Raw genomic sequence first — 24,849 nt, forward strand, 5'->3', positions numbered from 1 at the left:
AGCGTATTTATTTCCTGCGAGTTCTTAGAAAAATCCGACTGAACCACAAGCTGCTAATGCTCTTCGATCATGCCACTTTTCAGTGTAATAATTTACTGCACCTCAGTCTGGTAGGCTGGGAGCCGAGCAGCAGATAAAATAGCCTTACAAAGGCTCATCAATGTAGCACAGAAGATCTCAGGATAATCTCTGTCCTCCGTGGAGATGATTGCCAATTCCAGATGCATTGTAGAATTACAAACATCCTTAGTCTTCTCCAACCCAGCTCATCAATTGTTCAGACTGGTCCCTTCAGGCAAGTGTTACACATCATTGAAAGCCCACACCTTCCAGATGATAACCATGATATCCATGGTTTAAAAATTGTCATCTGTAAAAAGTAAAATTCTTACTGTCTTGCTTTAAGAGACATATGTCATGTATTTACTCTTAGTGTGAATTTTTTCAGACCAAAGTAACTACTGCTTGTTACTATCGCTAGATACCATGATTATTATCAACACCGTCTCATCTATATCCAGTCTTTCTTCAATATTTCTCTTATCTGATCATACACGTTGTTTATATATTGATGCATAATGTAAAATGCATCACTTATTTACTTACATGTCATACTATGCTATTCTACTCTATTACATTCTATGCCACAGGTGCATCACCCTAAGAACAAAAGCAAAAAGTGTCATGATCTGGCCTGTTTGCTCTCCCTTAATTAGTCATTCCTTTAACTTGTCGTTTTTCCCTCCCTGCCTCAATTATAATTTATTCCCCAGATCATTACTTGTCTTTTTGTTAGTCCGTTCAGTTTTTGATTTCATGGTTCATGTCCTGGATCCTGGTGGCCAGTGGAAAGAGGTTCTCCTGATCGTCCACCATTCCTCCCCCGCGGAGTCCTCTGGGTTTTTGGCTCAATATGTGGGGAGGTTCAGTTTTTATCCAGTAAGCCTGGCTACAGGGAGGAGACCAGTTTAAAGTCCTGCTTCAAGTTCCGGTTCCACGTCCTGTCTCAGCTACCCTCTGCCACTGAGCCTGCCTGTCTGCACCTGATCGTGTCTGCTCCTGTGCATGACCACCTGGTCATGCTTCTGGTCCCAGTCAGACTCTGAACCCTCCTGGGAGCCTGTGGATGCCTAGAAGTCTGGATCCTGCCACCTGTTTCTGTTCCTGCCTGATCTGGATCCTGCCTGTTCCGTCTGTTCCTGTCTGTTCTGGATCCCTGACCAGGATCGGCTTCCAGCATGACCTCTGGGACTGCAGCACTTGGGGACATTCTTGGTCTGGACTGTTAAACCAGGTAAGTGACCAACTCAGATAATCTTCTGTCAGATGACCATGGTCACTTACCTGTGTTTCTCCCACTACAGAGTGTCTGAGATTGGGTGGTGCCCCGCCCCCCCCGCCTGCAGTGTCCGCGAGCCACATCTCCGCTTTTGTTTTGTTTGTTTATTTAATAAAGGTTTTGAACTTTCCTACTGACTTTCTCTCCTTGAATACTGGGTCCATCTGTCCGCGTACTTGACAAAAAGACTTGTAAAGATGCCCTCTGAAACTTTTTGAAACGAAAGACTACCCTAAACATAAAGTTCTTACAATTTAGCTACAAACTAATTTATAGAATACATAGTCATGTCAACAATGGGTGGTGAGGTTGCTTGAGGACCCAGATGCAGAGATGAATGAAGCAGAGATGAGTTCTGACAGATTTTATTGAAAAGCACAGGAAACAGAGGTACAAATCCAGAAATCCAACTAAACTGTTAAACAAACCAAAAAACATGGAGATATCAGGGGAAAACGAGCCTGAGGAACCACGGAGAGACGAGCTGAGTTGACAAGTATAGCAATGACGAGGAACCAGCACCGAGTGACTGTAGAGGTGGAGTATTTAAGGAGAACAGAACAAAGGATGGACTAATGAGCTGAATAAGGACCAGGTCTGGATGGAACTGGCAAGAGGGAATCCAAGGGGAAAGAAAACGAGCACAAGGGGGCAACAGAGAGTAACTAAAGAATGCTTGAATATGATGGAAAATAAATAAAAAACAAAACAACTGATAACAGAAAACTGAAAACTCAGAGTCACAACAAATGGGAAGAACCATAACAAGTCAGTGTTTTAATGTGGTCATCTGAAAGCCATGCGCGTTATCACACAGAAAGATTAAAATACAAATTTAACCCCCGAGATTTGTAGAATTCTCTAATGATAATATTCACACTTCGTAAAATAGAGTGGATTTAACTCCATACACAAGACACAACTTTACTTGATTTTGGAAACAAATATGTGTGCAGAGCTGCAAGTTGGTTCAATGTGTAGAACTGTTGCCTTACAGCAAAAAGTTCCTGAATTCACTGTCTTTTTACATGGAGTTTGCATGTTCTCTCCATGCATGCATGGGTTCTCCCCAGGTACTCCGGCTTCCTCCCACAGTCCAAAAACATGACCGATAGTTTAATTGCATCTCCAAATAGTCCTTAGGTGTGTGTGTGTGTGTGTGTGTGTGTGTGTGTGTGTGTGTGTGTGTGTGTGTGTGTGTGTGTGTGTGTGTGTGTGCATGGTTGCGTGTCTCTGTGTTGGCCTGTAACGAACTGGTGACCTGCCCAGAGTGTACCAGCTCAAGACGACTGCAGCGGGGGTTTGTTGTTTTTTTTGTGCATAACATCAAATCTAAGTTCTTGTTTTTTTTATAACATATATACCATACTAATATTTGGAATCAGTCAAATGATGCTAGACTATGAACCTTGAATTAAGGTTTAATAATATGTTTTAAAGATTGAATGCTTTAGTAAATAAAGAAGTGGGACATGGTCGAGTACAAAGTAGGGAAGTTAGATTGAGGCAAAAAGAAAAGTCAATGGACTGATTTCCTTAGGGAGACTCTCTTAGATCCAAAAGAGTTAGTGCACCTACGATTACACATTTCCAATTTAATTCCAGTCCCCTCTGTGATTGTTTTGGATACTACTTTCCGCACAGTGCCCATAAACTTTCCTCCTTCTCCTTAAAGACCAATAACTTGAGAAGTAAATCCAGGAAGCGGCCTGTCTGCTGGCTCATCTGATGAGAGAGGGTAATTACAAAACATTTAACACCTTGTCAGCATAGTGTGAGTTGCTGCTCCTGAGCACAGATCTCCAGAAAGGAAGATTTCTCAAAAGGCAATGAGATTTCCAGCTGCAGTTAGGACAGCATGAGTGACAGATGGGGAGAAAATCCTCAAAATAACTGGCAAGCCCATTTTTACATCCCCTTCTCTAATTTTCTTCATAAGTGGACTCATTTCTGGTGCAACTGTTGGAAGAAATTCTCTATCCACCCCCCACCCCTTGTATGCATCCCTGATAACTCGCTTTCTGCAATTACAGATAACTATTCACCCTCCAATAATAGCAGAGAGCTGGGATTGTTAAAGTTCGCCTAATGCTCAGTAATAGTGTGGCTGAAGGCACTGAAAGTACCCACTAAAATGAGGCAGGAATGACAGCTTAAAGGCACTAAAATACTGACAAATTTTAAATTAAAATCCTCCTGTACCAGACTGCAGACAAGTTAAGGCAGCAGAGTAACCTATACATTAGGGCTAAAAATATATCCCATACCACATCCTTTTACAGCACATACAGTATGGTAGATATAATTTATGCAGTACTAAAGAAAGGACACACTTTGCAAGAAAACTGCAAATTTTCTCACATTATAGCCATAAACTCATGAATTCATATTTGATTTATATGATGGCTAAGCACAAATCTATATATATATTTGGGATGGGGAAGGAAAATAATAAATGATTTTGCAATTTTGGTACTGAGTAAAATCTAAAATGTCTGTCACGCATTTATATTTACACCATGTAAAATAAAACATGTGACCTTTCTGCTTGCAAATAGCTTAACTTAATATACATTTTTAAATCTTACGCCAGTTTCCTAGCTGGATGTAGGCCTGGACATTGACTCGACCAATCTAACAAATGTTCTGATTGTGCATGTGTTTAGGATCAACGGCCTGGTGGAAGAATTACCAGGGGCCTGTTTTAAAGTCCTTTGCAACCAGTTTATCGCTTTCACACCAAACCCATGTGGTATGTTTAAAAAGAACCACAGCATTTATTTTCTCCAATAGTCTGCTTCATGTCTGTTCTTTCTGATGTGGGCTTAAGAAGTTAACTTTAGTTTGCAAACTGGACTGCAAGTAAACTTTGGAGTACTTAAATCATATAAGGAAAATAACACTCTAGCAAACTTCTTGAAAATAAATATGTTCTGAAAACATTTGAAATATTCATATGACAATAGCTTTACTTTTTTTTTTTTTTTTTTTTATAAAATCATATATGAACATCTGGGTAACTCCAGCAGCTCTTTGAAGTCTCCTTGCTATTTTTTAAATAGGTTGTTTGTTTTATGCTGCAGTAACCGTCTCCTGCAGACAGAGAAAAGAAAGCTAGTCGCTCACTGCATTGATCATACTAAGACATTTTAGCAAACTTTTCCAGCGAGAATCTTCATGTAAAATTACAGAAATTCTTTGGAGTAAAAAAACATTACAGATATATCCAGAATGCCATATTATCACCATATTATCACCTTTTTTTTTTTTTTTTTTTTTTTTGCTGTTTGTTCATGTTGGGGCTGTAACTAGCCATTAATACATTAGAAATGTTACTGATTGCTGATGCTGTTTTTCTTTTTTTTTTCTTTTTCTCTTTTTTTTACCTTTATTTTATTATTTATTTATTTATTTATTTATTTATTTTTAACAAAATGTAAGTTTCAGACATTTAAAATTGAAATGTGAGTCACATGCAACTGCAGTTTTCAGTAGATTTTACAAATACTTGGAGTGGTAAAAGAGATGCATTAGGTCTTGGCATGGTGGCAATGCTAGACCTCTTCCTTACCAAGAAGATTATGTTTTTGTGTGAGTTTGTCTACCGGATAACTTGAAAAGTTAAAAAACAAAATTGTACCAAAGGTCCACCTCAGTCTAAGGAACAATCCATTAAAGTTTAATGATGATCCACATCAAAACCCGGATGCTGGATTGTTTTAAAGGATTCTTTAACATAATTTCATGAAACAAGCAGTTCTCCCTTAAACCAGAGAGTGGCAGCTGTGACTTTTGGCTGCTTCTGCATTGGACGACAAAAAAATCCAGAAGTATTATAATGAGGACAAAAACACGGGAAATATGAGCCATGCGGAGTGAATGAAGAAGGTGAGAGCAGAAGATTTGGTAAAGTAATAATCCAGATTACATGCTCTCAGTAATCTGGTGTTTTCCTATTTGATGTATATAATAAATATTTTATATGTAAATTAAGTTATCAAAACATAGAGAATAATGTACAAAAGTAAGGGGGCATGTCTGTGGGCCATGGCTATAAAGCAGGGGGGAAGGTGGCCCCAATTGCCCAAAACCCCCCCACCTCATTCTCTGTAGATCAGCCCCTCAATACTAAACTAACTAAATAAACAACTATGCAGCATTTTCCTTTTATTGTCATGCACTACTTTTGCTTTAAATATATTTATTTAAATATATATATATATATATATATATATATATATATATTTGTTACCTTTTCTTGTTTTTGCAATTCTTTATATGGTAGCAATAAAATCAGTAAGCATATATTGCTAAACAGAACACTTAGTAACTACAGCAAGAAGTTTAAAAAAACAAAGAAAAGTCAAACTGACATACTTTACTGTACTGAACAGTTAATTGAACAGGCCCCAAACAAATCCCCCATAAAAGGATGTCACAAGGTTCTCCTATCTCAGCATTTGCAGGGACTGTTTGGCCCAGAAGCTTTCTGTAATCATCTGACTCACACCAGGTAGTGCTAGCTAGCATCTGAGAGTAAGCTTATTCATTCAGAAATGTTTACACAGAGAATTATAAAGGAGGACAGCAGGAAGACAATTTTTCCCCAAAGCCTTTTCTTTGAGCTCCGGTTGGAAAAAAAATGAGCCAAGTAAACATGTCTTCTTAAAAGGCTTTCTAAAGACGATGCTATTATAATTTCTATTAACTAAATTTCCCAGGGCCTTTTTTTTCCAAGAGAAGGACGAGTGGCCTCAGCAGCCATCTGCATCCGGAGGATGAGTGATGTTGTTAGGGGCCCATTAGGGGTCCTGATCTCATCTCCCATTCCCTCTGACTCACAAAAAAGAAAACCTAAAAACCTGCCATCAACTTGTAGATGAATGCATGTTAGCAAGCACTTTTTGAACTGCGCTTTGACTTTGAAGGACAATTTTTCCACTGTGGATTCTGTTTACTGAAATCAAAGAGGAACATCTTGTATGTAACTGTGTGCCAAAGTAGCCATTACTGCCCAGCTTTAATTTAGGTCCTAAAATTTTATATTTGATTAAATCTAGAACAAACCCAAATGGCGTTTTATGCCAAATCATTTTAATTGAAAGAGGTTTTTCAATTTTCTTTTTTTTTTCTTTTTTTTTTTATAGAAAAAACAGGCCAACTTTAAACTATATTTTAAAAGTTCCAAATTCACTGGGGGAATTTCCATCCCTAAATTCATAATTTATAACTCAATATGTTTAAAGCACATGATCAGGCAGGGATGTTAAACTTTAACATCAGCAGTGTCGAGCCCTGCTGCTTAATTCTGTACAAGAATGTAATACAGTATGAATTGCAATTCCCACTTGACTTATGAGAAAAACCTCCTTCGCTGTCCGGCCACTGTCCGTCAAAATCCTTATGTTGGCCAATCAGCTTCAAGCAGACAGCTTCAAGACTCGCCCCTCCTCTATGGAACCCTAAGAGGTTTAGCCTCCTGGAAGTGACGTATTTTGGCCTGTTATCCAATCAGGGCTCTACTTTCTTGCTGCATACCTCAATAGACCGAGGCCGAAACCTGAACAGCGGTTTCTCTCATAGGGGATGACCAGCATCCTCCTGCTGGTCCAGAGGGATGATTGGGTCTCAGATCTGGTTTAACAACAACTGATTAATGTGCAATATACTCATGAAATCAGATGCATTTAAGTGCATATTTAATGCAGTTAAATGACTACATTTATTTACTTCATTTTAGCCTCCTTACTATTCAATTATAAATCAGCATTGATATCTTACATACTGGATGTTATGGGGCCAACAACCTCAGAAAGTCATTAGGATACAAATCTAAATAAGGGGAACAAATGTACCCCACATTATCAAACCAGTAAGGTTTTTGCTGTTTATCAGATTTCATTGGCGCAGTGGGTAGCACTGCTGCCTTGCCAGCAAGAAGGTTCTGGGTTTGATTCCCAGCCCGGGGTCTTTCTGCATGGAGTTTTCATGTTCTCCCTGAGCATGTGTGGGTTCTCTCCGGGTACCCCGGCTTCCTCCCACAGTCCAAAAACATGACTGTTAGGTTGGAGTATGTGTGTGAATGGTTGTTTGTCTCTGTGTTGCCCTGCGATGGACTGGCGACCTGTCCAGGGTGGACCCCGCCTCTCACCCGTAGACAGCTGGAGATAGGCACCAGCATCCCTCATGACCCCACTTGGGATTAAGCGTGTAAGAAAATGGATGGATGGATGGGTGGATGGATGCAGATATAGTTTCTATGTTTCCAACAAGATATGCAAGTAAAATGTTCAGTAGTTTTAATAGAAGCTAGAGTTTTAAAATTCCAAACCTTGCAAGAAAAAGGATTCAAATTTCATGTAGTTGATAGGTTTGTGGTCTTATAGAAGGGTGTGTGTGTTTTTAAATTGATTTCTTCTATGCCTTAGAAATAACGGAGTAACATTTTAAAGTGCTTAACTTGCAGATTTTTTATCCACGCTCTTCAAAGGTAAATTTACAATTTTAAACAGTTTAAAACCAAGAATGGCAGAAATTCATGGAAAATTTCTATGTAAAAAAGAATGAAAATGGGACTGTTAACCAAAAGGTGATTTTTAATTATTGTAAAACAAAAATGTATTACCGAAGCTGCTCCAGCTTGATGTATGAGTTAAACGCAAAGTTATATGGCTACAGCTGCTAGTTCTATGTGAGCACACTCAGCCAAACTAAGCTTGCTGAAGGTAGACTAATTAGCCACGCACTACAATTTTTTTTGTCATAGAATTCACATTATTTGGGTACCTTTTACACAGTGATGGGGAACCTTGACCCTCATCCTGCATGTTTTTCTAATTTCTCTGCCCCAATACATCTGATTATAATCAATATGTCACCGTAACTAGTTAATACCTACTTATGATCTGAATTTGTCATTTTAATACTTGTCAAAATAAGTAAAGCTATAAAGTCATCAATATTCAAATGTGATCCTTTGAATTTGATAATGACCATGTGAATTTGTTAATGACTAAAAATGTGTCCAAATAAATGAGGTTACCCAAAGTTGAGTTTAGAAAATATAATAGTTTGAGACAAAGGTGATTCAATGGCTTCCATTCTATTACCACGGCCATTAGTATGGCAAAGGTGAAACTCATCTGTCTGCTAAAGAAGTTACTGGCTGACCTTGAGTCTGCCCCCAAGTTATGCTTCCTGAATACCAGTGGTAAAGGGGGTAGACAAAAATGATGAACCCCTTTTCAGAAGGACGTTTTTAGATGAAAGTATTTTTATCTTCATGCTGTACAAGGGGAACGGGATAGAGTAGGAGGGCTGGGGAAGCGTAGGGCCCGCCTATAACATTAGGCCTGAGTGAAGGTACTGTGGCCCCTGGGGGCTCGATTGCAGATGACAAGGTTACATGACTTAAAGTCAACCTTTGCTACCTCCACTTAATCACTATCTCTTGTGTCCTCGTGCCTGCAGAGCAGGCACCCGCTCTTCATCCCCATCCCCACTGAGCAGAAAGCTTCCAGTCGTATCACGCTGTCCTTTCTTAGGCTATAAAAGCCTTTTTAACACCTGCCCGATCCATCTTATTCGCTGTCCTCACATTTCTGCACATGCTTTCACACCTTTACTCTGTTCTGTCTCCCTACAGTGAATGGACACGGCTGTAAGATGTGAGAGTTCCCCATGATAATAGATGATAAGTAGGAGGTAATTTTCATAAGGATAGACCTTTCGTGGGGTGCAGACACAAAGTGTTGCAGATGCAATGGGGAATGAGGGTAGAGGGGTTTATTTTTAAACCCAGTGAGGGCAAAAAAATACAGTATATAGACAGTACAGGTCTGAGAAGCAATTAACTTATGTTTCAACCATATTATGTTTCAACCATATATATATATATATATATATATATATATATATATATATATATATATATATATATATATATATATATATATATATATATATATATATATATATATATATATATATATATATATTAGGGGTGGAACGGTTCACAAAATCCACGGTTCGGTTCGATTCACGGTTTCGTGGTCACGGTGTTCGGTTCGATTCGGTATATGTTGATTGTTACATCGAAATCCCATAAAAATTAATGAAATATCCCCCAAAAAATAATGGATTGTAATTATTTTAAATGATCCGCGGAAAGCCTGAATCATTTCCGTATGTTTTGCTGCTTTGAATGTAATCATCTCGCGCATGCTCTCTACCATCTCCAAGGGACTCAGAGGGGAGCAGGCGGTCTGGAGCGCAGCGGGGGTTGCTGACGGAGTATGAGGGATTTCGGGGTTAGCATGACATGTTGGTCATGTTGCTGTTAGCATTAACAAAACGTGTTGCACAATGCTTGCACACTGTTGCACTTTTATCCACAACTTTCTTTCCGCCGTCATCGTAGGTCACTCTAAATGCAAAGTGGTCCCATACAGCAGACCTATAAAGTGCTGCTGGTGCGTCTTTCAACTCCTGTTCTTTCCCACTCGCCATACCGACACAATTCTCCACAAAAACTGATTTTTTTCTGCTACACCCGGCTACGCTGCTTCGCTCTTCTTCTTGTTTACTACTGGTGGTTGGCTTTGGTCGCAGTACCGCCACCTTCTGCTCTGGAGTGTAAACGCTTCGCCTATGAGAAAATGGAGCAGCGCATGAACCGAACGAAACACACGCGAATCGAACCGAGACAGTCAAACCGAACGGTTCGGACAGTTTATATATATATATATATATATATATATATATATATATATATATATATATATATATATATATATATATATATATATATATATATATATATATATATATATATATATATATATATATATATATATATATGCTCATTCTTTATTTTGTTTTATTGCAGTTTAGCCTTATAATAAGTTTGTTTCTATTTGCTTATAGATCCTGCTGTTTCTCTCTGGTTATTCTTTCTTGCCCCCTAGTGTCCTCCCGTTCCCCTTCGGTCCTTCTAGTTACTTCTGCCTACACCTGCTCCCTATCAGTTAATTAGCGCTTCCATAGTTTATCTCTCCCATATATACACCTCCTGTTCAGTTACTCATTGCTGGATCCTTGTCATTCTTTAGGTTTATTCTTCCCTAATGTCTCCTAGTTTTTTTTTTTTTGTTCTTTAGTTTTCTTTTTGAAAAGTTCTGGACTATGGATGTTGTAGTTTTACTACTTCATTAGATTTTACAAGTAATCACCTCTGCTGGTTTTAAGCTGCATTTGGGTCCACTGCAACATCAACCAACACTGACACCTATCTTTATATTCAACTCTACCAGGGACGGAAATAATGCTGGGCTTACCTTCCACTAATTAAACCAGGGGCGAAGATGACTCTATTTCTGTCTTAATGCAAGTAAATCAGCCTATATTGTTATTAGCAGTTAACATCACAAAAAGTTGAAAATCCCCTGTTTCCTTTCTTACAATGCATGTAACCATTACTTGAGAATGTACCTTCTGAAAAAGAGTTGGTAGTACTTTGTTAGTTGATAATAAACGTTCAAGGTTATTATAGAACAATGTGAAATCTGTAATTCTGACATTAAGTTAAATAAGGACAGTTATGTTTAATGGGGTATCAAATGCGCTGACCGATGATTGATTAACCTAAATGTAGGACTAGGATTCATGGAGTGAATATAAACTATCACCTTAAAAATATAGTAGTATAGTAGTATATAAGATATTTGTACAACTATTTAAAAAAAAAGACAAGATAATACAGACTTTCAACCCAATGTAGAGAGCATTGGGAATAATTATAAATGGTTATGTCCTCATAGATAATGGAATTTGACATTAGTAACACACCATTAGCTGCCTAATAAAATTGGCAAAAGAGTAGATAATTAATAAAAATGGGAATATATATTTATTTATAGATCAAGAGAATATCACAGGTTCATTAAATGAAATAAAACCTTTATACTAAATAGATGAAAAGTCAGCTTTGTTTTCTATCACTGCATTTTTATCATGTGGGACAAGAGCAGCTGGAGGAAGTGTGCGTGGATCGAGAGGTCTGGGCATCTTTGCTTAGACTGCTGCCTCCACGACCCGGCTCCGGATAAGAGGAACAAAATGGATGGATGGATGGATGGATGGATGGATGGATGGATGGATGGATGGATGGATGGATGGATGGATGGATGGATGGATGGATGGATGGATGGATGGATGGATGGATGGATGGATGGATGGTACAAGAGGTGTTCTTACTCCTCTATTTTAGGGCTTTTTTGTGACAGAGACTGGTATTTTTTTAGGCTTTTTTGTTATATTCGTTAACAAATAGGTATCAACATACCTCAGAAAGTTTGGCAAAAGTTTAAAACATAATTAGGTAGAAGTACAATCAAAGTCCGATCTTAAAACATCTCAAAGAAATCTGTTTTATCCATTGTGAACAAAGAAAAACCCACCAAGAAATTGCTGTCCAAGGGAAAAACCACCCAAAAGAGCATCAATTAGAAAAGCAACTGAAAGACCCAAGATAACTCTGGGGGAGCTGCAGAAATCAACAATGCAATGTGTTGAATCAAGTGTTTACTTTTCTAATCTAGCTCTGATTTAATAGCATCAAGAATAAAGGCAACAACAAAATGAAACCATTGGAAATCACGAGTTAGAGAGGAGGCGGAGCAGCTGGTGGGCTGGTGCAAAGAGAACAGCCTGATCCCGAACGTGGAGAAGACGAAGGAGATCATCGTTGACTTCAGGAAAAACTCGCCTAACTATGCTCCACTGCTCATCAACAGCTCACCTGTAGAGGTGGTCAACAGCATCCAATTCCTGGGGGTGTACATCAAAGACACCCTCACCTGGAATATAAACACCGCCTCACTGGTCAAAAGGGCACAGAAGCGCTTGTACTTCTTGCGGAGGATGAGCAGAGCCCACCTGCCCCCACTCATCCTTATCACCTTCATCAGTAGCACCATAGAGAGCGTTCTGACCAGCTGTCTCACTGAGTGGTGTGCAGGCTGCAGCGTCTCAGACTGGAAGAAAGTGAGCAGAGTAGTGAGAATAGCAGAGAGGATCATCGGGGCTTCTCTTCTTTCCATAAAAGACATTTCATCTCAGCGCTGCATGTCCGGAGCCTGTAACATCACCACTGACCCCTCAGACCCCCACCATGGACAGTTCTCCCTGCTGCCCTTTAGGAAGAAGCTTTGCAGCATTCGATGCAGGTCGAGCAGAATCTGCAACAGTTTCTTTCCCACTGAGATCAGACTGCTGAACTGTTAAAAAAAACTCTGCATCACACCGATAACACCAAACCCAAATTACTGCATATTTGCACCATATAAATGAATGCTCTGAACTTCCATATCATGCATTTTCTGTACCATGTTCTTTTTTTTTTCTCCAAAACTGTTTACATTTGATCACTGTTGCACTTTATGGAATGGAAATATTCTTTACAATCTAAAAGTTGTACTAAACAAAATTTTGTTTTGTATACATGCTGTGCATACAAAATGACAATAAAAGTTGTCTAAGTCTAAGAAGTCTAAGTTTAGAGCTTCCCACAACCCCTGCAGGGGACTTAGCAAAGATGTTGAAACAGAAGTGCTGGTCTGATGATAACTGCATATCAACCTAAATGTGATGTAATATAAAAGAGGCTTCATCATGCTGTGGGAACGCTTTTCTTTAGCAGGGACAAGGATGCTGGGGAGAGTAGAGAGATAATGATGGTACATACAATAAAATGCTGGAAAAAAGGAGTGGAGATTCCCTTTCTAGTAGGACACAGACTCCAAACATGCAGCCAGATGTACATCAGCATAGTTTTCATTGAGTCTTATGCATGTGTAAAAATGTCTCAAAGTCTAGATCTTGATCTAACAATGATAACTTCAAAAATATCTTTATAGGTACTTTAATACTTTCTGTATGAACTTTCTAAGTCAAATCTGTGTCTAAATATGCAAAGGTGGTATTAACATATATCCAGAGACCTGCAGATGTAAATGTAACAGACCTTATTTATTTATTTATTTATTTATTTATTTATTTATTTATTTATTTATTTATTTATTTATTTAATCCTTGTTTAAATAAGAAAATCTAACAATATTGATTTTTTTTGTTTATTCTAAATACATAAATAAAAAATTATATGTTTATATGTCTAACCATTTAAAATTAGACCAGCTGGACATCTTTAGTGTTACATACAAACAAAGCTTTATCCCAAAAACGATATAGAAAATATAACTCAGTTCCCTGTAATAGATTATTTAGACCTTTAATGGTTTAATACAAAAAATGCTTCAATATTTGCTCATTTCCAATTAAGTCCCAGCTTCAGTGTGCTTAGAGAACTGTTTACCTGCAGTGAGTTTAAATTGGATTCCCCAGCAGCACACGTGATTTGTCATTTATTACAAGTAATTGTTATGATTTCAATGCTTCCCTTAATTAAAATGTAAAGTGTATGTAAACATAGCTATTACTGTGTTTCCCCATGTTTTATCTGTGGCTCTCACATTTTCATTTTCTAATGGCTTCCCTTTGCTTTCATTACCTGTCTCTCTTTGACTTTCAGGCTCTCCTCCTTTTTTCTTTCATCCTTTCAACCACCTTTCCATCTTCACTATTTTCAATCAAATGATCCATTTTCCATTACAGGGTGAGCCCTAAAAGCTCTCATACAAGTTTGTGATACAGTATAACCAATTGGACGTTACCTATCAAAGTCAGTGACATTTTAAACTTTGTTCAATTTCACACAACAAAAGGGGCCAATACCTAGATTTCACTTGTCGTGTCCTTTAGTGAAATTAAAGAAAAAGTTTCAGTATGCTTTGCTACAATGGTTTTTGCACTTTAAGATATAATGAAAGCTATATTAGAAAACTTTGTGTCAGGATGTTTTAAGTTTTACAGAGACGAAAGCTGAGGTGGTTTATTGCAGATTTAATAATAAATGGTAACAAAAACATAAATCCAGAAATAACTAATCCAGGAACAAGAACAAAGGGGAACACACATAGATGAGGGGTCAGCAATCAAAATTGCTCAAAGAGCCATATTGGACCAAAAAAAAAAAAAAATAAATAAATCTGTATGCCACAAAAATGTAAAAAAAAAAACGTACATAAGCCTTGTATAGCAACATGGGCTCTTAGTGTGTTAGCCCACTTTAAAAAAAAAAAGGACAATGTGGGCTTGTATATACAATATGATGAATTCATGATTAGATGCTTATCCTGGAGAAAATGTCAAATCATGTGACTACTCTGCTGAAACATAGTTAAATAAATTTGATTTTTGGTGTTATTTTTATTTAGAGGATTTAGGAGGAGAAATGGAAGAAAGTACACATGCCTGCACTACCTGTTAGATCTGGGAACGGTTTTCCATGCTTGCATGAAAACTAGCAACATTAATGGAGTTTGGATATGCAAACCACTTCTTAAATCTATCTTTGCTCTCCTCTAATTTATCCAGAAGTTCTACAATCACACTTTTTCTCTCAATCCCAGCTTGATGGTCGGCTGCATATTTAGTATGCCTTCCCTGGAAATGCCTTTGCAAATTACTCTTTTTATTATTTGGCAACTTCTCATTACAAAGCAAACATCCAGGCAATTCTTTACGATTAAGTTCTCTGTTCTCATCAGCTATTTCCTTTTTTTTGCTTTGGGATCCATGGTCCAAGACAGACCTGCCGCTTTCTTGAGAACAGCCACCTGCCTGGCACGGCACCGTGCTGAAACGTGTGTTGCAGGCTATGACGCCAATCTTCGTTGACAGAAGTTTAGCAATTATTGTTTAAATTTATTAATCATACAAATTTTTACAGCATTTGAAAACATAATGAATGTTTGTTTGACCTCCTGCACACCATATTAAAACAAACAAAAAAATAAATCCATCTTTTTCCATTTTTATAAATTTTTGAAAAAGCTCCAGGGAGCCGCAAGGAGGAATTAAAGAGCTGGAAGCAGCTATGGAGCAGCAGGTTGCCAACCCCTGACATAGGTAAAGGAAGGAATGAAGGAATGAAGAGAATCAGCAACCAGTAACTGCATAGGAGAAATATATAAACCAAACAGAACAATGAATGGAGTAATCAACTGATTGGGAGCAGGTGTGGAGAGAAGGATCTAGGATGGAGCTAGGAAAAAGAGAATTGCACAAGGGGGCAACAGGGGGTAAAGCCCCTATCACACCGTGACGATTTAGCCAACGTATGCTTGACATATGAAAAATCTGGCAGAAATACTGGCATACGTTGGCTAAGCTATTGGTACGTGTTGTATAAGTTATGAGCACACTGAAGCCAGCGGGCAAACGTCGACATACGACTAGTATGTCGAGAAAGCATGCTCAAAATTTCTTGACATATGCCGGGATATGTTCATACGTAGGCAATAAGCTACAGGTAACTTACAGTATTTGATCGTTGATATACTCATTGTATTCTCATTATGAGTTCGTATGAAATCGTACGAAAAGTTATGCACCGTAATTTCATACGATTTGGAAGTTTTTTTTCGTCGTATGCGCATGCGCATCTGACGCACCATTCATGAATATAGAATATAAATTACAATTAGCCCTAACCCTGACCCTAACCCTAAGATATAAAACAGCAAGCAGCGTAGTTAGAGACATGAATAAGTGATGATTGCACTGTTTTTCCCAGTTTTACGTCCGTCCGCGGATCTGCTTTTTTTTCTGTCTGCCAGCGCATGCGCACTGATGTGGTTTTTTGAGGAAAAACGTCCAAAACGTACGAAATAGTGTGCATAACTTTTCGTACGATTTCATACGAACTGATAATGAGAATATGTTGATATACTTACAGCTACTGAATAATGGCGTATTGGCAGCATTTTGGTATAAAAGGGGGTTCACAGGAGGAAACCATCAGTACTCCTCCAGACTTCATCCCCATCATAGGGTGAGCGTGAAGTTGAGCTTGATGGATCCTTCCTGCGTTCACGCCCACAAACAACAGACTTCAGAGCAAATGTGACGCTGAATCTGCTGTGACTGAAAACCATATTTCTTTCTTTTTGTTTTTATTTATTTCTTCTTTTTTTTTTGGCCAGCAGTAAACAGCAGCTAGATTAATACTGCGATAAAAAAAAAAGAAGTTTTTATGCGCATTCCTGCCCCCCCTCAGGACACTGACTTGTTATATTTTATGGGCATTATGCTGCCATGCGTTATTCATAACTTAGGCTGTCATAGGACATACGCTCTACACTCATTATGAATACTCTATGTATAGGCCCACAACTGAAAAATACATAGAAAGTTCAGCGTGTGCCAGAGTTTTAAGAGATCCTTGGACGTCAGGCATACTCTGGCTAAATCGTAAAGGTGTGACAGGGGCTTAAACAAGAAATACAAGACAGTGCTCACAACCAGAAAACAACTAGAATTACACAAAATGGAAATTATATCAATGACTTAGACAACAGAAAATGACATAAATCGAAGTGTAACTGCAAACTCAAAAACAAACAGAACCAAAAAGCCCAGAAAGAACAATCATGACACTTTGTCAGGTGAACAAATTGGTAAACTTATCCAAGCAGCTTAAAAAATGACTTGGACCTTAAAGCTTCACTTCTTACAAAGTCTTAAGTAATCCATAAAAAAATCCACCTAAGAAGTGAAAATATTTGGAGGTATGTTCTATTGCAATTTTTATTGTGATAGTTATATGTTTTTTTTATGCAACTATCAAACTTTTTGGGGTGAAACTCTGCTCTTCTGTGTAAAAACAAAAAAAATTGCCTGAAGCAAAGATTTGAGCTTCAAACATGATCAGGGCTCTACTGAATTATTTTTGGCAGACAGCACCATGGCTTGTGAACACATTTGTAACAAACTCAAGCCCATTTTCACACATCAACACCAAAGATGTTCTTGGGCAGGTGTTGACAATCTGGTTCAGACTGTTTTTTGGCACATTACTATTCACACATGTGCATCACGGGGGTAGATTTCTATTTTTTGTGTGAGAGGCGCTTTTACAGCTGGAAAATTGGGAGGTGTCGGCTGAGGAGCATCTGTCGACGCTGCACAGGAGGAAGCGCAGAATTCATACGATGCAGGAAAATCACAGTTTTTTATTAGAGACTCTTAAGGGAAACTCAGTGAGGCTTTTTGGTTGATAATGAGAATACGTGTCTGAATGTGTCCACATTCCTGATGACTGATTGTTAAATAAATAGAAAAAAAACTCTCACTTTCACCCACTCACTCATTTGCAATAAATGTTTTGAAAGATTCGCTGTTCATACACAGCCTCATGTGCTTCTCTGTAAGATATTTTACAGTATGAGTACAGAATGAATGTGCTGATGCTGCTGTGTAAACATGTCTTTCCTTATAAAGCTTTCTAACTCATTTGACTGTGTGTGAAATCAGTAGTCAAGCTGAAAGGTACAGTATAGCTCTGATGCTTTTTAGACGTCTGTGTTAAAAATATATTTTAAGTTTCGATTAGAGTTCATTTTTAGAAGCATTTGAAACCATGATTAACACAAATGAACATCTTTTACATTTCTTTTAAAAGAGGTCAAATGAAGCACTGACTGGCAGAAAATCGAAATTCACTTCCTATTTATTAGAAACTAAAAACAAAATCGAAAAAAAAGAACTAAAATTAGAAAATCGAAAAAAATCGAAAAATTTGGATAGAATTAAGTTTGTAAGTAGTAGTTTATGGAAAAAAAATCCTATATTCAGCCTTTAGAGACAGTTATCAGTGGTATGGTGTATACAACAAAAAGCGTGTATTTCCAAATTTTTTGTTTTTGCAAAGCCATTTAGAGCCAGAAACAAATCCGGTTTTCATTAGCATATTGCTCTTCTTTCTTATTTCTTGCTTTCTTGTTTCTTTCTTTTTTTATGCAAAGTGGAAATGACTGTGCTGCTGCTGCTTCCTTTGGATCTTAAAGCCAAATAAAGTGTTTTTCATGATTTTGCTTAACAGGTACAGACCCTCTCTCAGATACACACACCAACCATATTTTACTGTATTATTTTTTATTTTTTATTTTTTTTTCAATTTTTCCACATTTTCTTAAAGGGAAAGATAATTTTTTGCCAGCATATCTAGTGTTTTTGATTGCTCTAGTTTCCTAGATAAAGATCTTTATGGTGACCCTCAGCCTTCTGTTTTGAAACCTTTTACATTTTAGTTTTTTAATCAATCACACTCCCATCCCACTGCGGCATTTTAGCATCTTTTACAGATGTACCACCTCTATTCAGATGATGCTAAGTAATTTAAGTTATACATCTCTCGAGAAATCGCTTAGGTATTTTGCAGATGCTCAGACTGTTTAAGTATATAAACTATTTCTTCTATAAGTCTTTTGTGGAGAGTGTGGGGTAACAGGATTAGAGCTAATGACTTAAAAAGCTCAAAAAGCTAATTAAGAAGGCCACCTCCGTCATAGGAACTCCTCCTGAACCTCTGAAGATTATTTCACAAAGTAGTATTTTTCATAAAGTTAAGAAAATTATGGACAACAGTGAGTATTCTGTTCAGAAGATTTTTTTAAGATACAGGAAGTCCTTCCTGCCTAAAGCTATCAACACCTACAGCACCTGTTTAAAAAAAATAATGTATGAGTTACTGCCATTAAACAAGTTACTGAATCATTAAAGAGAAATCCCCGATCCCAGAGATTCTGAGTTCAAGCCCCACTTCCACAGATTGACACTCTGGGTCCCTGAGCAAGACCCTTAACCCCCACACTGCAGAGAGTGAATTTCGTTGCTTTATACTTGTGACAATGCCTGACAAATAAAGTTGAGTTCTATTCTGTCAGGAAGCTTGGGGTAAGTTGTAAACTTTTTTATATTAGATATTCATCTTCTGAAGTGGAAATCTTAATTTATACTTTTATTTATTTTGCATTTTATTTCTACAAAACTGGACTATAGCACGCCATTCACCCGCATGATCAAAATTTCCACTGCTACCCATGTCATTAACATGATCTCACACCAAAAATAACACATTACATAGACTGACTCCCCATTCACTTCAACATACTTTAAATGATCTTGATTCTTACCTAGGGGCTTTAAATCCGAAAAACAGAATACATTTTAGTGCTTTTCAAACAAACAGCAATTCCATCAAGTATTGAGACCACAAAGTTAAGATTATTCACAGACATTGCTAAAAACTAAGAAGGCTGATGCTTGTCAGGGGTAGCAGTAGAATAGTTTCTAGTCATTTCTACTTGCCATTGAATATCTACGTCTGTGCTAATGTTTTGTATCATTTTATTTTGTACACCACTTAGCTATGTGTTGAAAGTGTTAAAATTAAACCTAGGCGGTAGTTCAACGGAAGAAACTAAATTACCTGCCTCATCATCAGAGGCTCACCTGCCTCTGACGTAAACCAATCAGCTCTGAACCACAACTCTATGAAGCCAATCGGCGTTCAGAGTCCATTTTAAAAGTTCTTTAAATCCACGACTCCACCTGCTGCTCAGCTAGCACAATCAGTGGTTGCACTATGTCTCATTTTCACTCAGATGACCTGAATTCAACCCACCTCCACCCCCTTCTCCACCATCGTAGCTAAGCTCCATCTGGCTTTTTCATGGGGCTTCTTAAACCTTGTCCCTATCAGAGTGTCATTCCTCCCAGACTCTTACTGCGGCCCCCATCTCATCTCAATCGGTCCGGCAGGAGTCCGCCATGTGGAGCTTGGTTCTGCCAGAGGTTTCTTCTCAAGTTTTTCCTCTCCACTGTCGCTAAATGCTTGCTCATCATGGACAGTTTCATGCTAACCTGTATTAACCAAACTGGACATCCATCTTCCGGGGTCCCGATTGAACCACTAGTATCAGCTCACACAGTCTACTGGATCTCATCATTGCGCACAAGCAGATTGTCTCGCCAACCAGAACCAACTTCATCTACCTCCACTCCACCATCAGTTTCAGGCCTGGGTGGAAACATCCCTTCTTCTCATGCACCTGCTTATGTATATTAAAGTAAAATTTAGCGCTAATGTTTCCTGCTGAGGTCTGAGCACAAAAGACTAATAATAATAAATAATTGCATCAGTAAAATTCTTTTAATTGTCTCTTTCTTTCCGTGAGGCATTCAGATTGAACTGACCTTATGGAATTTTTAAGGCATTGCTGACAGAAAGCCATGGGAAATCATGTTTGCATTTTTTATTTAAAATATATCTAATTTTTGTACTACAACAAAAAAACTAATTTGATGGTGTTACAAAACCAAAAGAAATTTAAGAACATTAAAAACTAGTATGAAAAGGATAATAAAAAATAAAACTGGACTTCAGAAAGCAGTAATATATGGATATCATTATGGTTGCTCTGAGTAGTTCATGGTATTTTGAACACAAAGCTTAAAATCTTTTTGAAAGCATCTACTTACTTGCTTTTTCAGATAATCAATCACGTCGATCAGAAGGCTTTCCTCTTGTCCCAGTTCTGGTGTGGTCACGATAAAGTCTACATCATGGCCAAAGTCCTTCCCCCTAGAAATCAAAAAGCAAAGTATTGTTAAAGTAAAAACTACTGGATTGAAAAAGCACTTTACAGTAACTATAACAAGCAATGGGCATGAGAGTCTTATTTTGCATTGAATTGCTGTTTAACAAAAGCATCTTTTTGGGGGTTTGCTTGGATTGATTTAATGAACCTTCCAGTTTGCAGAAAATGTTTTCTCAGTACCACTGTGATGAAGGCACGTCTGAGCCCTGTAAGGTTATGATGACAGGATTACTGTATCTGCCAAGAAGACATGTCAGATAAACCTCCGCAGAACCCCCACAGAAAACATATACACACACAAACAGTATATAAGAGCCTCTATCTGGCAGCTCAATCAATTACACACCCATACTTCTACTCTAATAGTATGTCTCCATTTCTTTAGCTATATCTAACAACATTACTTTAAAGTTGTGTCTTTTAAACAGAACAGATTTTAATCAGTTCATGGTTTTATGACCATAACACAAAAATGTATTTTAAAGTCCTGTCAGTCATATAGATCGGAAAAGAATCATAGTCTTACTATAGCTGTGTGTGGTAGCAAAACCTGGACATCTCAACAGAGGATGTCAGATAAAGAAAAAAGTATTTTGATACAGATGTAAGTCACAGAACAAGGAGTGAATCCTAAAAGAATACAGATAGTGAAATTCAGACTAGATCTGAATGCAGCTAATGTAATGTGGAAAGGGATTAGAATTATGTTTAACCTATCTTCAACTTTTACACATTTTTTCAATAAAGAAATTAGATCTGTAATGATTTTTATTCTACCAGATTTAATATGATCTTATGAACAACAAGCATGGTTTAATCGTTAAATAGAATGCATTTTATAAATTATAAATCTGGATGTTTGGTGATGTAATCATCACCCTTTGCTCTGGTACTCCTAAAATATCCTGTGCAACCAACTGTTTTCAAAAGTTGGGAAAGACTGAAGGAGGCTAACAAAGACCTCAAACGAGCCCATTTCTGAGGGGCGGACCTGTTCTTCCAGTTGAATTTTTATGTTTTCTAAGCCAAAACATGGCTTTGTTGGGCTATTCTATAAAGCTTGGAAAACAATGCTAATTCTGACATTTTAAATTGAAAAAGCTTCCTTGATGGGAAGCGAAATGGCTTCAAACTTGCAAACAAAGTCCAGTGGATTGTTTTTTAACTTTTATGGAATGACTATGACCTGGATGACTGAGAACCTTAACCATAATATTGCACTCGACTGAAAGAAGGGATCAGCAAAGGTTCAGAAGATGATGATGTTGATGATGGTGAAGGGTATTTGAACTATATTTTTCTAGTTTTTTGCGTACCTTTTTGTATTGAAGCTTCCACTTCTAAGACAATTTTCATTTATAGGAGACAATCATATGTCAACAAACCCTAACCCTACCCTAACAATATTCCCCCACACTCCATAAAACATTGTTCAATCAATTATGTAATTACTATCAGGGTTCCCATGTGTGTGTTTGAGTATGAGGGATGCATCTTCTTCTGAGAGGATCTTGGTGGAGTACCTGGGCTGCCTACACAGGTGGAGCTTGTCAGCTACATCAGAGTGCTGGGATTAAAAGTGCAGCAGAGCCTTCACTCAGCGCTCTTTCTGGCCACCTCTTGTTGAACCCTTGCCTAGTAGTTTGATTATCTCCAGTGAACTTGCCTGAAGTTGCTATATCCCTGTCCTTGTTGTCTCTAGGTTTTTTCTCAGGCTTGGTTTCAGAGGATTCAGTTCACCGACTCACCTTCTAGTGGATTTACCAGCAAGTTACCTGGCTCCATCAGAACTCTGTAATTCCATCCATCTCACACTATCAGAGGTTAACCATCAATCTCCCCACTTGGGACCAAGACCATCCTCCCTCCACAGCCCGCTCAAGGTTTTCAGAAGTAAGCTCTGTTTCTTCAAATTCCCTTCTAATTCCCATTCCAAACGCCGCCATTCACGGAACCTCCTTACACTCCTGAAGGAAATCGTACTGTCTGTTTCTCATTGTTTGGTCAATAAATCCTTTTCACTTTCTTAACTGAATTGATTCTGCATTTGGGTCAGAAGTGTATTTTACCATTATTTCCCATCTACCTCCCATATAAACAGTTTCCTCTAAATTTCACGTATTATTGTTTCATAAAATTCTATACTAAAAAAATCTCCATCTCCAAATGAAAATGTTACTATCATCACTAGTCATACACAGATCACCTTTTTTTGTTTGCAATTGGTTGCTAAGTAGATTTCTTGTGCATATCTTGAAATAGTCAGACAACTTACAGTTGTGAGTTTCTGGTATTTTAAATTCAAAAACTTGACAGGTATGATTAAAAGAGTCTGATGCATTACCAAACCCATCAAGACAAATACAGTAGGTATACACATTCAGAGGCAAGACTCTAAAGAGTCGAATATGGACCAGAGGAGCTGCACTGATCCATAGCTAAATTGATTAATCTGTTGACAGGACAACTATTTAATACATTAAAATATAATGAGCTGAGCATTCTTGAAAGTAGACTGTAATGGAAGAGTGACCTGAAGAAGGCCACATGCTACAGCGAAGGGATATAACAGCTATCTCTGGCAAAAACAGAGGGGAGGGGGGGCTGTGTGTTTGTATAAACAACAGCTTCCGCACAGACCCCAAGACTGTAAGCAGCTACTGCAGTTCATGATTAGATAATGTAGGCCTATATAACCACTGCAAGAATTTATGGCTGTTTTCATTATCGTTATGTACATCCTTCCAGATGCAAATACTAAACTAGCCCTTGGACACGGCACCATCAGTAGTCACCAGAAGTTGCATCCAGAAGCTATCTATAATAAAATGGGGGGTCAAAACCATGTGGATTTAAAAAATCATCCCTAAATTACATCAATCCATCATAGGTGCTGCAAGGGAGGAAAACATATGACAGATTCTAGTCCAACATTAATCAGGGCGTCAGGGCAATACCACATCCCATCTACACCAAGAATTATTAAATCCCTGCCTGAAGGCCTACCTCAGTAGCTACAGGACTGTTTCGAGAAGACTTTTTATGGAGATGTTTGAATATCAGGGCTTGGAGAAGGACACCACACCAGTACTAGATTACATTAACTTCTATACAGACATTGCCACTCTGGACCGGTGACACAGAATATCTCACAACAAGAAGCCTTGGATGACTGCAGATGTACAGAGCCTGCTCAGAGAGAGGAAGACCATCTTAAGGTCTCAAAACTAGGAGCCTTACAACACCCCCAGATCCAACCATATGATGAGCAAGATCAGAGCTGCTAAGGCTGCTCTAAGGAGGAAAATGGAGGGCTAATTAAAGATTAACTCCAGCTTATTACAAACTACATACTCTCTCTCTGCAAGCAGGGCTGAATTGTATTGTTTTTCATTTTATTTGCACTTATAGCACACGCCTTCAAATTTGTGGTACTTCTTGGAATTAGACTTAGATTTAGACTCAACTTTATTTATCCCTTGCGATTAATCCTTCTGGGAAATTCTGGTTCCAGTAGCTTATATAGAGTACAAAGAGTTAAAGCAGGATTGTCACAGTCTTGGTTCTGTTATGTTTTCTTTTGAGCATTCAGTTTTACTTTGCTCCATGTTTTCTAGTTTTATTGGTTTAATTTTTATTTTGTTGTGTTTTCTGATTATAGTTTAGGTTTTCAGGTTTTTATTTTTTGGCCTCTGTTGCCCTCTAGTGTTCTCTTTTTTCCCTAGCTCCTTTCCAGTCTGCTCTGTTCACACCTGCTCCCAATCTGCTCGTTAGTCCTCTCTTTGTTCAGTCTGCCATAAATACACTCCTTGTGCAGTTCCTCAGTGCTGGTTCCTCGTCAAACTTCCTCCAACTCCATCTCACTTTGTCTTCCTCATCGAGATTGTTTCCCCCTGAACTCTCCATGGTTTCTGGTTTGTTTGACTTTTTTCATGTTTGATTTTTTTG

General features: G+C 38.0%; 1 protein-coding gene across 1 annotated transcript in view; it reads right to left on the reverse strand.

Moving 5' to 3' along the window:
• The window catches only part of dntt (deoxynucleotidyltransferase, terminal), a 143,520-nt gene that overhangs the window by 57,726 nt on the left and 60,945 nt on the right, over nucleotides 1-24,849 (reverse strand). The window contains exon 8 of the mRNA XM_038284050.1: nucleotides 20,783-20,885. Within this exon, the coding sequence (XP_038139978.1) occupies nucleotides 20,783-20,885 (103 nt within the window). The remainder of the gene's footprint in view (nucleotides 1-20,782; nucleotides 20,886-24,849) is intronic.

This window comes from Cyprinodon tularosa, unplaced genomic scaffold (assembly GCF_016077235.1).
Source record: "Cyprinodon tularosa strain WSP-4 unplaced genomic scaffold, ASM1607723v1 ctg199, whole genome shotgun sequence".
NCBI classification, from domain to species: Eukaryota; Metazoa; Chordata; class Actinopteri; order Cyprinodontiformes; family Cyprinodontidae; genus Cyprinodon; species Cyprinodon tularosa.